Here is a 15,173-nt window from a genome sequence, read left to right as displayed (position 1 = left end):
CCTGCTGAAAGTACCATTTTTAAGGGACCTAAATTTGACTGTTTTTCTATTCAAAAGCTTTTGAAAGGGGAAATATGAGAGAATTGTACACCCTTCAAGCTTGGTAGATTTGGTAAACGGGACATTCGGATGGGATTTGAATTATTTTGGTTTGAATTATTTTGGTTTAGAATTAATTCAGATTAGGTTCGGATTGAGTCGGATCATTTCGAGTTTCAGTTTTATTCGGATATATAGTAAGTCGGGTTATGTCATTTCGGGTTTCAGTTTTATTCGGGTTATAGTAAGTCGGGTTGGGTATGGTTAAGTCATTTCAAGTTTCGGTTTTATTTGGGTCTATAATAAGTCGGGTCGGGTCATTTCAACTTTTAATTTTATTTGGATCTATAGTAAGTAGTGTCGATTCGGATATCAAGTCGGATCAAATTGGATCAGTTAATTTTTGGGTGAGATCAATATTCGATAAATTATTTTCGGTTTGGGTCAACTTTGAATCTTAAGGTTAATTCAAGTTAAGTTGGGTACAAGTCAAATAAAATATATATAGAATTATTGATATTTTTTTTAGAAAATATGTGTCTTTATTTTTTAAATATTATCATTTGTGTTCAATTTCATTCAAATTCAATTATCATTTACAAATTATAATGAATTATAATGTAATTCAAACTCGACCTATAAGATATGTTAAAGTTTGTGATTTTTTTATTGACCCAGACTAAAAAGTTTATGGTACAATCTATTTGATTAAAAAATAAAATTTTTAATTATAAATTTTATTATTTATTAAAATTTTAAATTAGATACTTAACGTTTAATTATAAATATAATATTTTTATTAAACTTAAAAGTAATAATAATATATTATTTATGTTTGAATAGATACTATTCTAAATATATTTATAAACGATATTATATTATTATATTATTGATAATATTTTAATTTTAAATTATAAATATAAATATATATCTTTATATTGTAAAAACAAGTTATTTGTGTAGTACAAAAATAAGTTAATTTTATATTTAAATAACTATAATTTTTCATATACAAAAAAATTACAATAATTTGTAAACTAATTTGTTAGTTTTGGAAAGTTATTTAAGTAATTCCAAAGTAAAATATTTAATTAACAATGAATTGCATCATATGTCCTTAAATTATGACTTTATTTCAAATAAGTCCTTAAACTTTTAATTATTTTAATTTCATCCTTAAACTATAACTCTTATTCTAAATTAGTCCTTAAACTTTTGAACATTTGAATTTTATCCCTAAACTATGAATCTCATTATAATTGGTCCCTAAACTTTTAGATCTTTCAATTTCATCCCCAAATTCATCCAAATATGTAATCCATTTCAACATAGTTTAACCTAAGTTATATTTTTTCTCCCAAACATATAATAATATAACTTTCCAAATGATTCTATTAACATGAGATGTGATTAGTATATACGAATAATTTAGGATAAAATCGAAATATTCAAAAAGTTTGGGGACCGATTTAGGATGAATATCATAGCTTGGGGATGAAAAATTAAGTGTTCAAAACTTTGAGGACTAATTTAGAATAATATTCATAGTTTAAGGATGAAATTGAAATGTTTAAAAGTTTAGGTATTGATTTAAATGGGATCATACATTGAGGACACATGATGCAATTAACTCCATAATAATTCATAATTTTATTTAAATAAATTGAAAACCAATTTAATAAGTTGTTTTAGTATTTTTATACATTTTAATTCAATTATCGGGTTAAAATCGGGTTAATATTCGATTCAGATCATATTTAGATAAATTAAATTCGGGTTACTTTCGGTTCATGTTATTTTTGGTTTGAGTTGCTTTCGGTTCGGGTTACTTCTGGTTCTGCTAAAATTTGGGTCGGTTTCGGTTTGAGTTACTTTCGATTTGGTTGATATTCGGGTTGATTTCAGTTCGATTTATTTTTTTGGGTTTCGGGTAAAATTTAGATAATCATTTTCGGGCCTATTTCGGGTCACAGTTCAAGTAAATTAGTTCAGGTAATCGGGTTCAGGTCAAATTTATCTCGTCTATGCTTGGCTTTTGAATGGTTGTTGCGGACAATAAGTATGGAAGCATGATATGAAAGAAGAGTGGCAGGTAAATCATAAATTCAGGTTGTCATGTTGTTATTTTCAATTTGATTTCTGTTACTTTTAATAATTAATTTATACCGTAATAGCAAAGGTGTTCATGTTTTATTAAAATTTATGAAGAAACAACAGTTCATAGATAAACAAAGGATTTTGAATCCATACGAAACAAGAGAATAGCAATGAGCTGAAATTTTATTAAATCGGAAGTACACAGACAATTATACAAACCAAGAACCCCAATTCTCACATGTAGGCATCTACAAGTTTTTTTTTTTGAATGTAGACATCTACAAGTTTTGACAAGCAATATATGATAGAAGAATACCAAATCATGTATATCAACTTTTAACTGAATATAAATTATCTCGATGGTAACCGGAAATATTCTGAGAACGTCATGCTTGAGAAAGCCTCTTGACCATACCAGCCATGTACTTGCCTTGATGCTCGGCCAGATCGAGCTCGGCTTCGGTTGGCTCCCTTGAGCCATCACCAGCATAGACTCCGGCACCGTACGGTGAACCTCCATGTATCGAATCCATCTCGAACATACCAGCTCCGAAAGTGTAGCCGATGGGAACAAATACCATTCCATGGTGTGCCAACTGGGTTATCGCCGTCCAACTGAACCAGAAGGATCAACAAAGCATAACAAATGTCCGAATGTTGATAAATAAATTCATACATGTATAAATACAGAGTACATGTTGTAGTTACATGGAAGCTTCATTTATTTGCCTCACATTTGTCACATGTTACTTAATACTCGATGGTAAATTTGTCATATACTTGATGATTCATAGATCTCATGGCCAACGAATTCAGGAAAATCAATATGGAAAGGAAAAATAACTCAAATTTTGTTATTCTATTATACAACAAAGAAATTATAAATATAACTTACGCGGTGGTTTCTTGACCGCCTCCTTGAGTTCCGGTACTAACAAAGAATCCAGCCGGCTTCGCCGCCAGTGTCTGCTCCCTCCAAAGCTGCCCCGTGGAGTCGAAAAACGCCTTCATCTGAGCAGCCATACATCCAAACCTTGTCGGAAACCCAAATAGAAGACCATCCGCCGTCGCTAACTCTGCCACCGATAACTCAGGAATCTCGGGTTCTTTTGGCGGCGCCTTCAACTTCTCCAGTACATCATCTGAAAGCGTCTCGGGGACCCGATAAAGAACCGCTTCGACACCTTCGACACCGTTGACTCCTTTCTTCATCCGCTTCGCCAGCTTCTCCACGTGACCATACATGGAGTAAAACACAATGAAGATTTTTAAAGTGGATGTGACTGATCGGGAGTTCTCTGAATTCACCGTAACGGCGGGAGCTTCTTGGATTTCTTCATCGGCAGCAACGGGCGCTGTGCCAGCGGCATCTTCGGCGGGGGTCGGGTGTTTTTTCTTGCTCGGGAAACAGCCACCGCCTTTGCCCATGGAGGATAAAGTGGAAGATTAAATGAAAAGAAGATTTTTTTGGTTGGTTTTTAAAGATTGGATCAAAACAAAGAAGATGAAATATTCCTACGTTTTTCTCTAATTCAATGTTCAAACAAAGGAAAATGAAAAAGTTTGTTTTGTATTTTGATGTGGGTAGGTGTAGAGAAAAAAGAAAAAAGATTAGCATTAGGTCATTGGCTGCGACTACATCATTATTCATATAAAAGGGTAAATTGTACGTTTAATACCTAAACTATTACTTCTATTCTGTTTTGGCACCTAAATTTTATTTTATTAAAACTACACCTAACATTTAGTTTAGGTTTCAATTTGGTACCATTGTTAAAAAATTAATAGAACTATTGACGTGATTTTTTTAAAACAATTCAATGACGATTAAGAATTTTCTTATTGTGATACATCAACATTACCATTAAGTTTTTAACATTGGGTACCAAAACGAAACTTTAACTAAATATTAGATATGGTTTGAAAAACCTAAAGTTTGGATGACAAAACGGAACAAAATTAATAATTTATATAATATATGTGTAGTTTACCTGATATAAAATGATGTCGTCTTATTGTTTTTGCCTTCTTAACAAACACAAAACTATTAGTTTAAAGGGGAAACTACAAAAATGGTCACTTTCATTTGAATTTTATAAACTTATGATCATTGGATTCAAAAAACATAATATATGGTCACTTTCATTTGAATTTTATAAACTTATGATCACTGGATTCAAAAAACATAATATATTGTCACTTTTATTTCGTTTTAATTAAGATGTGGTCACTGAGATGTTAACTTCTGTTAGCTTGATGACGTAACAAGTTAGTAAAAGGGTTTAATTTTTATTTTAAACCCTGAAATTTAAATAAAATACTAACTTGGGATCTTTTTATAAATCCAAAGTAGTTTAGAGACAAAATTCTAATTTACCTTTTTTAATATATTGTTCTTCTTCCCCTAGCTTCCCCACTTGCACTGTCGAACACCCCCTCTTAACGTTCATCTTCTTCAACGCACAAACAATCACCCTACTATGAACTGAAACAAACCACACATTGTCTCCATTGATAGTAAACTTTTGAAGACACTTTGCAACATCTTCTTTAACCAAATCACTACCATTTTCAAGAACCCTAATCAAATTCCCAATAATCTCATCTCTAACTAAAAACCCTTTATACGAATCAAACCCAGAGATTAAAGACACAATCTTTGAAGTTTGTTCTTAAATCTTCGTCTTTAATGAATCAATAAACTCCATTAAAACATAGAAAAATTCACCATTTCCAACCACGATTTTAACATACCTTTCATCATCCTCCATTGTTTGACATAAACTACCCAAAGCTTTCATTTTCATATATGTATCACTATTCTTTATTATTGTCAACAAATCCCTTACATAGAACCTTATATCTTCTTTACAAGTACTAAGGCTTGGTTTTTAAACAACAATTGTGAAACCATTGCTCAAAATCCCAGCAACAAAAATCCTAGAAATATTTTCACATAAGAATTGAATTTAGTTGTAACACCCCGAGTTTCGGGTATATTCGATTTAGACCTTAGAATAATTTCCCCTTAGTTAATGAATCTTTAGACCAAAATGGATTTGATTTGGGATTTAGATGAGCCCAATAAGTGTAAAATGGGTGTTTTTAATATGGACCTAAATGTGGAGGGACTAGGGAGTAATTATCCCAATTTTTGAAACACAGGTTGAACTCCCATTAATTGGGATGATCTCACGTCTTTTCTGTAACACCCCCAACCCGTATCCGACCTGGATACGAGTCCGAAGTGTCACATTGACTTTTCAAACATTTATTCGTATCAAATAGTGAGTAATTTAAAAACTTTGATAACATTTAACTTATTCAAAACGTTTACAAAATATATCAGAGTTCATACAATTTATATCTTTAGACTACATGCCAACTACACTCTATAAACAGTACCTATATTTTCTGATCTGACATTTGGTAAGGAAAACTGACATGTCTTGCTCCGTATTCCTCTTTACTCTTCGCGAAACCTACGTGTGAAACAATCACACGCTAAGTCGAAGACTTAGTGAGGCATAAAAACTTATAATGCACTTTATAACATATATCAATATATGCATGTTCTGTTCTATCATACTATACCAAATTACATGACTTCCTCATATCATGAAAAATTATATCAGATTAATTAACAATAAATACATACATACACATAAATCATCATTAGCAGTTTATCATGTAATCACATACTTTTATGCTTAACCTTTTCAATTAAACACTATACACACAACATCATATCATTTGTAATACATTTATCATATCACTAGCATATATTTGTTTATATCTCTTGATTAGCCCATGTACACCTGTGAGAACTGTAGATATGTGAGTCTATTGAGGTTGTGCACCACTATGATGTCATCACAGCTCATATAAATGTCCCGAAGGACCTATCCAGAGGTCATAAAGATCCTCGGTAACTATCCAGAGGTCATAAAGATCCTCGGTAACTGTCCATAGGTCCCGAAGAACCTAGGTAAACTGTCCATATGTTCCTTAGAACATAGGTATACTGTCCATATGTCTCGAAGACATAGGTAAAACTGTCCATATGTTCCGTAGAACATAGGTAAACCCTCGACTCTTGGCATGTCAACTATACCCCTAGCTCTCATGACACATAACATGGGCGTTATCATTTATTTCATTTCAAATATTCACATAAACTTGTAATTCACTTTCCCATATCACGTATCACATAGCTTCTTTTCATATTATCACATAGTCACGTAGTTCACTTACACGTAGATCATTTCCATATAATTCACATGTCACGTATATCATGTTTTCATATAATTCTATCATTTCTCACCCAATCACATTTATTCATGTAAACATACTTATCATATCTTATTCACATAAGATCATATACTTTATAATATATAGAAACACCTAGAACACTTTCACGTAGCTTATAGTCGTAGGTCTTATCTCATAACATGTACTTGTTTTCAAATATATATATTTCATATCATTTCTTATACCATCACATAATTCATTTAACATATATAACATATCATGTAACATTATAATAGAAATACCTATAAGTCATATCACTTAGAGCACATATACTTATAGTCACATTGCTTATATCTTACTCTTATGCCTTCTCTTAGATATATATATATCCTCACGATTTATCCTAATATAAATCATATAGCACTCTTATAATTCATATTCATATTCATCTATGGCAGACTTATAAACGCATCTCACTTCTATTACTTCTTTATATATATAATCTAATATGTTTACTTAAATCAATTTCATATAACTCCTATAATCTTCTCATATAACTTCATAACCTTTCTTATGTAATTACTTATACTTTATCATCTAACACATAAAAGAACAGATCAATCCATATAATCAAGCATACATACATGCATATTCCACTCATGCCTTTAATCATGAATTCATGTGTAACACTTTAGGAAATAGACTCATCGCAAGTCTTATTCCCATCGCACATCGTATACTATTGAATATGCACTCATCTGGCCTCACTAGTCAATTCCAATCTCTTATATTTCCCCTTGATCGATCTTACTTGCCAAACGTTCCGGAATTGCTTTATGCGTAGAATCTACATAATTGTACATTTTGAGGCAATCATTAGATACCTACACCTTGTAATTGGATACTAGCAACTTAAACGAACTTATTAAACCAATATACACATTTTTCCTTTAGAGGGAATCGGTTCCCTACTATGGGGGTATCGATTCCCTAATGACATTCTGGAAATGTTGTTCGTTTGAAGGGGTATCGGTTCCCCTTGAATGGGTACCGATTCCCCTTGCCCAGAAATCATATTTTAGCCCGAAAATTACTTCATTTTCTCTCAAACACTTCATATATCATCCCCTTTTCATTCTTAACTCTAGTACACATACTTAAACCAATCTATATTCATTTATTTCATCTTAAACCTCAAAATCCTATCTTTCATATGAGATTCAAGAATCATACCAAATTTTCAATGTGTTCTAATTCCAATTCTAACACTTCATACTTCTTAATTAGATTGATGACAAGTCAAATTCATTCTTAGAATTTCAAAAACCTCACCATATCAAAATTTCATCTTAAAACTCATATTGCAAATTCCTTCATAATTCCTTTATCTTATTGTTTAAATCCCATATAAGCTTTCCTTAAGCTTATTTAATACCCAAAGAATCAAAACTAAGCTTAAAACTCAAGAATTAACCAACTGAAATTAAATTTACCTTTTCCTTGCTCTCCCACGTATGAAGAAGAAGAAAGGAGAAGAGCACTCTGGATGGTTCTCACATATCCCAGTTATATTACCTTAAAAAGGAATATAAAAATCTTTCTGGTCAAATGACCATTTAACCCTTAATTTCCTTTAATAATTACTAATTAACCTTCACATATATATCCAATAATCATTGAACTATTTCATTCTTATACTTTAGTCACCAAATTCTGAAACTTTACAATTTGGTCACTAACCCGGTATTGCGGATGTTACAAATCTCCCCTCCTTTTAAGAGAATTCGTCCACGAATTTTTCACTGAACATCTTAGTAATAACATATCTTCTAATGTTCTTATGTTGCTTCCCTGACTTATTCTTTCTTATCATCATCAGAAACTTATTTTTTTAATCCTTTAGTTTTCCGACTATCTTTTCGTTTATACAATCCCTCTGTTGCTTATCATATCAACAATAACCATACCAAACTTGTATTTCGTCATCGTTTGACCAAAACACAACTTTAAAATCTTCCTCAATGTGATTAAACATATACTTTAAGGAGTCAAACAATATTTTCACATTACTTTGCACACTGTCTTATTTCTATATCAAAATTGTCCTCTGTACTTCCATATTTATCGTATCTGATTCTTTTAAATCAATCCCTTTCATTTCTTTATTCCTTCCTCCTATACATAAATCATATTTCCTTTCATATTCACATACTCTTGTCTTATCACTTATACTAATCTTTATGTACCAATCTTCATTGCATCCTCATTACTCTGATAACCCATTTCTTATACATAACTTCATTCTTTATCATTTCTTATACTTGTATTTTCCTTCCTGAAGGTTCCATGCAAATACTTATCTCAGTTTCTACATCATAGCTATCTGCTCAGAATATACAACTAATTCAAATTCACATCATAATCAATTATCTCCATTTTATCTTTCCTCCAATCTTATAACTCTAGCACCTTTACTCTGACAGCTATATAATAACTTTCGTTCAATCTAGGGCACAGCCCTATTATACCAATCATATACATCCTTCAATCTAAATTATCTCAACTTCTACTTCCTGTTCTATAATCTATCATCGATATGATCCAAATATGCAACTGTCCGATCCATTGCAGATATGGTTATCATATCCTGACAATATCTTATAATCTTATAATTCCAGTACATTTTTATCATACTCTAGTTAGCAATGCTAACTCTCCTCTCTACTGCAAACACTTATCATAAACATACTGTTTATGCGCTATACTATCACTTGTTTCAAACTCATAAGCACTGACTTTACATCTTACACTGTCACTGATGCACTTATCCTTGAGTTCTTTATACGTAATCATCACGTCATAGATCTTTTAACATTCTTATGGTGACACATGTTCACCATATTCTATCTTATCCACATAATAACTCTATATCGTTTTTCTGATTCCAAACGATGAAAACTTTCTATCATTATTCAGATATGATTTCAGCTTTCTGAAATCAACTTTTGATCTTACTAGGCATTTCCTGAGGTGTCCGCTCTTCATCCTGCCTGGCCAGGGCAGGTGAATAGCTATCACAATCAAGAATATCACCTTTCACTTACTTCGAAATTATCACGATCGGATTTACTGTATTAAACTATTTATTCTATTAGCAAGACAACATATTCCTTACACTATCAGATCAGAAATTTTTCAATCTATGTTGGCATGTACACCCTTTATGACACTTTGGACTTCGGTTTATGCCGAGAATCGGCTAAACCATAGCTCTGATACCATTAAATGTAACACCCCCAACCCGTATCCGACCGGATACGAGTGAAGTGTCACATTGACTTTTCAAACATTTATTCATATCAAATAGTGATTTAAAAACTTTGATAACATTTAACTTATTCAAAACGTTTACAAAATATATCAGAGTTCATACAATTTATATCTTTAGACTACATGCCAACTACACTCTATAAACAGTACCTATATTTTCTGATCTGACATTTGGTAAGGAAAACTGACCTGTCTTGCTCCGCATTCCTCTTTACTCTTCGCGAAACCTACGTGTAAAACAATCACACACTAAGTCGAAGACTTAGTGAGGCATAAAAACTTATAATGCACTTTATAACATATATCAATATATGCATGTTCTGTTCTATCATACTATACCAAATTACATGACTTCCTCATATCATGAAAAATTATATCAGATTAATTAACAATAAATACATACATACACATAAATCATCATTAGCAGTTTATCATGTAATCACATACTTTTATGCTTAACCTTTTCAATTAAACACTATACACACACAACATCATATCATTTGTAATACATTTATCATATCACTAGCATATATTTGTTTATATCTCTTGATTAGCCCATGTACACCTGTGAGAACTGTAGATATGTGAGTCTATTGAGGTTGTGCACCACTATGATGTCATCACAGCTCATATAAATGTCCCGAATGACCTATCCAGAGGTCATAAAGATCCTCGGTAACTATCCAGAGGTCATAAAGATCCTCGGTAACTGTCCATAGGTCCCGAAGAACCTAGGTAAACTGTCCATATGTTCCTTAGAACATAGGTATACTGTCCATATGTCTCGAAAGACATAGGTAAAACTGTCCATATGTTCCGTAGAACATAGGTAAACCCTCGACTCTTGGCATGCCAACTATACCCCTAGCTCTCATGACACATAACATGGGCGTTATCATTTATTTCATTTCAAATATTCACATAAACTTGTTATTCACTTTCCCATATCACGTATCACATAGCTTCTTTTCATATTATCACATATTCATATAATATATAGAAACACCTAGAACACTTTCACGTAGCTTATAGTCGTAGGTCTTATCTCATAACATGTACTTGTTTTCAAATATATATATTTCATATCATTTCTTATACCATCACATAATTCATTTAACATACATAACATATCATGTAACATTATAATAGAAATACCTATAAGTCATATCACTTAGAGCACATATACTTATAGTCACATTGTTTATATCTTACTCTTATGCCTTCTCTTAGATATATATATATCCTCACGATTTATCCTAATATAAATCATATAGCACTCTATAATTCATATTCATATTCATCTATGGCAGACTTATAAACGCATCTCACTTCTATTACTTCTTTATATATAATCTAATCTGTTTACTTAAATCAATTTCATATAACTCCTAATCTTCTCATATAACTTCATAACCTTTCTTATGTAATTACTTATACTTTATCATCTAACACATAAAAGAACAGATCAATCCATATAATCAAGCATACATACATGCATATTCCACTCATGCCTTTAATCATGAATTCATGTGTAACACTTTAGGAAATAGACTCATCGCAAGTCTTATTCCCATCGCACATCGTATACTATTGAATATGCACTCACCTGGCCTAACTAGTCAATTCCAATCTCTTATATTTCCCCTTGATCGATCTTACTTGCCAAATGTTCTGGAATTGCTTTATGCGTAGAATCTACATAATTGTACATTTTGAGGCAATCATTAGATACCTACACCTTGTAATTGGATACTATCAACTTAAACGAACTTATTAAACCAATATACACATTTTTCCTTTAGGGGGAATCGGTTCCCTACTATGGGGGTATCGATTCCCTAATGACATTCTGGAAATGTTGTTCGTTTGAAGGGGTATCGGTTCCCCTTGAATGGGTACCGATTCCCCTTGCCCAGAAATCATATTTTAGCCCGAAAATTACTTCATTTTCTCTCAAACACTTCATATATCATCCCCTTTTCATTCTTAACTCTAGTACACATACTTAAACCAATCTATATTCATTTATTTCATCTTAAACCTCAAAATCCTATCTTCCATATGAGATTCAAGAATCATACCAAATTTTCAATGTGTTTTAATTCCAATTCTAACACTTCATACTTCTTAATTAGATTGATGACAAGTCAAATTCATTCTTAGAATTTCAAAAACCTTACCATATCAAAATTTCATCTTAAAACTCATATTGCAAATTCCTTCATAATTCCTTTATCTTGTTGTTTAAATCCCATATAAGCTTTCCTTAAGCTTATTTAATACCCAAAGAATCAAAACCAAGCTTAAAACTCAAGAATTAACCAACTGAAATTAAATTTACCTTTTCCTTGCTCTCCCACGTATGAAGAAGAAGAAGGGAGAAGAGCACTCTGGATGGTTCTCACATATCCCACGTTTATATTACCCTTAAAAAGGAATATAAAAATCTTTCTGGTCAAATGACCATTTAACCCTTAATTTCCTTTAATAATTACTAATTAACCTTCATCATATATATCCAATAATCATTGAACTATTTCATTCTTATACTTTAGTCACCAAATTCTGAAACTTTACAATTTGGTGACTAACCCGTTATTGCGGATGTTACATTTTCTCTCCATCTCTTTTTCTTCACCAAGTTTGTCTCTTCTTCTTTATCTTTTTCCTCTCCAAGTCAAGCCAAAGCTAGAAACTTTAAGAAACTCAAGCCTCTTTTGAGAATTACAAGGTAAGAACTACATTCTACACCTCCTAAGCTTCAAATTAAGCTCCTATTTACAAGATTTGAGTAAGTTAACCAAAAATGAGTTTTAGTGAGGTTTATGGAATCTTGAGGTTTAACCCATTTTTGGGGGAATTTTGAGTTGTAGGAATTGTTTCTAGTGTTCCCTTAAGTTTTAAAATGAGTTAACAACTCATTTTCATAGTTTTGATTAATACAAGAGAAGGGTGAGAGCTCAAAGTCGAGAGGCAATGAAAAGCTAGTCATTGGATTATTTTGGGGACATTTTTCAATAATCTAGCATCAAGGTAACACGATTCAAACTTGATCATACCACATGTAGGTCATTGTATGTGCATATATGGTTTGTTTGGTTAATGAAAGCATGCTAGAGTAATCTATGGTAATATGTATTTGTTGCTTGTAAGCAGTAAATATGGTACCTTTTGACCTCTAAGACCTCATATAAGACTTAAATAAGCTTTTCTAGTCTTAGGGGAGTGAATGTATGGGTTTTGGGTGTGATTTCATGCTAAAAAAAAGTTCTTTAATCCATCAATATCGGTACTGGAAGAACAATACTGATATTGTTCTTCGTGAAAGGCAAAAACAAGGAAAATTATAAAGGCAATATCGATACTCTATCAAAGGGTATTGATACTCGGAGGCAAGTATAAATACTCATAGGGTAGTATCGATACCAATGATGAGTTTGGGATTTCAGTAGCCAATTTTGGTACCGATACTCAAGGGAGTATCGATACCAAGGGTAGAGTATCGATAATCCCCATATGAGTATCGATAATCCCCATATAAGTATCGATACCAAGACATTTTTCAAAGCATCAAAGTTATTTTTGGTATCGATACTCATAGTATCGATATCCTTCATGATTTTTGGGCAATTTTGGTTCAATCGGTTTGGGTGTTCGGGCTTGTATGTTTTGGGTTCGATAAGCTTCAAGTATTCGATACAAGGGAAAACAATCAAGTTAACTAAATTCTCACCTAGAAATCAAGCAAGTTAGGATTACATAAGATTTGTCTTTATATGACGCTCGGGAAACGGTTATGACACCCGAGTTACTCTAGCATTATGACAACATCCTTTGTTTGTGAAATATCCGAATATTGTCTGTTTGGTACACATCCAATGCACATAAAATTTTGGATCGTACAGATACGGAATTCGATGCACGTAAAATTTTGATTCGTACTCTATGCTTAAATAGGTTTGGGATGTGAGCTTTTGATTCGTACTCTATGCTTAAAATTTTGATGCACGTAAAATACCCGACCTCTCGAGTATCCTAGTAGACTAAGGGCTCTAAGTTTCGATGCACGTAAACTTCGATTCTTACCAAAAAGCTATCACATTCTAGATAAGTCGATACGTTGTCCGAGATGCCTCTGACCACATTATCGGCCCTATCTTATGTTTGTCTGTTTACCATGTATGTTTATGACTATACGCACCGACATGTTCATATAATGGATGCATGTAGTATTGTATAGTTATTTTCGTGTCATTGAGCTCTTGAGCTTAGTGTATGGAATGTGTTTTCGTGTGTAGGACAGTAGGGAATCATTAAGGACCTATCGCATCAGTACATTCCAGACCAGACGATTTGTAGAGCATGTCTTAAGTATATTTAGAGGGCATGTATTCTATATAGACCTTGTATTATTCGAATCATAACTCTATTTCTATTTTAATTTAAACCCTACGGTGGTATATGTACGTATTTGGGAGACTCCCATATTTTGTAAACTTTGATTTATATTCCCTTGATATTATGATGAATGATTTTGATGTTTCTAACATTTTTGAAAAGAAATTTTTGGGTTGAACATTTCGGTGGTTCCATGTGGCATTGTAATCCATGGATCTTCGGGTCGGACTGGATTAAGGTGTTACATTAGCAACGATAACATTAAGGTCACTTTGCATTAAAAGCTTTCTGTTATAAGAATGATCCACACATCTTCTTACAAGATCATGACATTCATTTACAGTGAACAAAATGGAAGAAAAATCACATCTTGAATGAGAGGTTTCAATGACGATCAACCCATAACTAAACTTTTCTAGCATATTTCGAATAACTTGTCATTTAACATTGAAAACTTTAATAAAATGAGAAAGAGAAATTAAAGAATATATATCCTCCATAGCTTGTTTTGCTTTCTCTTCTTCACCTATTTTGTTGTTCTACTCAGTAGTATTAAACAAATCCCATTTTACTTTTGATGAAAGGAATCAAATGAAGGACATTGATTGTATATCTATATAGTTATCTCTTTGTTTTGCAGTTGAAAGTCTAAATCTTTTAGGGGTATCTTCACGGTGGCGTGTCTTCTTGTGCAACGAAGAAGATGAGCGGCAAGAAGAGGTGTTTGGCAGCACAAGTGGGGAAGCCAGGGGAAAAAGAAAAGTATATTATAAGCGTAAACTACAATTTTGTTTCTAAACTACTTTAAAAGTATGAAAAAAATCCCTAATTAGTATTTTATTTGAATTTCAGGGGTTAAGGTAAAAAATAAACCCTTTTATTAACGTGACACGTCATCAAACTAACGAAAGCTAATATCTCAGTGACCACATATTAATTAATACGAAACGAAAGTGATCATATATTATGTTTTTTGAATCTAGTGACCATAAATTTATAAAACTCAAACGAAAGTGACCATTTATGTAGTTTACCCTAGTTTAAATCATCTTCTTCAT

General features: G+C 32.2%; 1 protein-coding gene across 1 annotated transcript; it reads right to left on the bottom strand.

The window, feature by feature from the left end:
* Window positions 1-2,391: 2,391 nt before the first annotated feature.
* On the bottom strand, window positions 2,392-3,706 carry LOC120138109 (probable NAD(P)H dehydrogenase (quinone) FQR1-like 2). Its single transcript, XM_039153703.1, has 2 exons — window positions 3,032-3,706; window positions 2,392-2,751 (listed from the first exon to the last, which is right to left on the bottom strand). Exons 1-2 carry the CDS (start codon window positions 3,562-3,564, stop codon window positions 2,523-2,525), a joined length of 762 nt encoding a protein of 253 aa, XP_039009634.1. The 5' UTR covers window positions 3,565-3,706; the 3' UTR covers window positions 2,392-2,522.
* Window positions 3,707-15,173: the final 11,467 nt, after the last annotated feature.

Source organism: Hibiscus syriacus, unplaced genomic scaffold (assembly GCF_006381635.1).
Source record: "Hibiscus syriacus cultivar Baekdansim isolate YM2019G1 unplaced genomic scaffold, ASM638163v2 tig00110678_pilon, whole genome shotgun sequence".
In the NCBI taxonomy this organism is placed as follows: domain Eukaryota; kingdom Viridiplantae; phylum Streptophyta; class Magnoliopsida; order Malvales; family Malvaceae; genus Hibiscus; species Hibiscus syriacus.
Note: the sequence above shows the minus strand (reverse complement) of the source record. Positions and strands in the feature narration are given on the sequence as shown.

Bases quoted from the DNA above. Each gene is read 5' to 3' on its own strand.
- LOC120138109 (XM_039153703.1), bottom strand. From the start codon at position 3,564: ATGGGCAAAGGCGGTGGCTGTTTCCCGAGCAAGAAAAAACACCCGACC. The intron at 2,752-3,031 runs GTAAGTTATATT...CTTCTGGTTCAG, and splicing joins GGCGGTCAAGAAACCACCGC to TTGGACGGCGATAACCCAGT.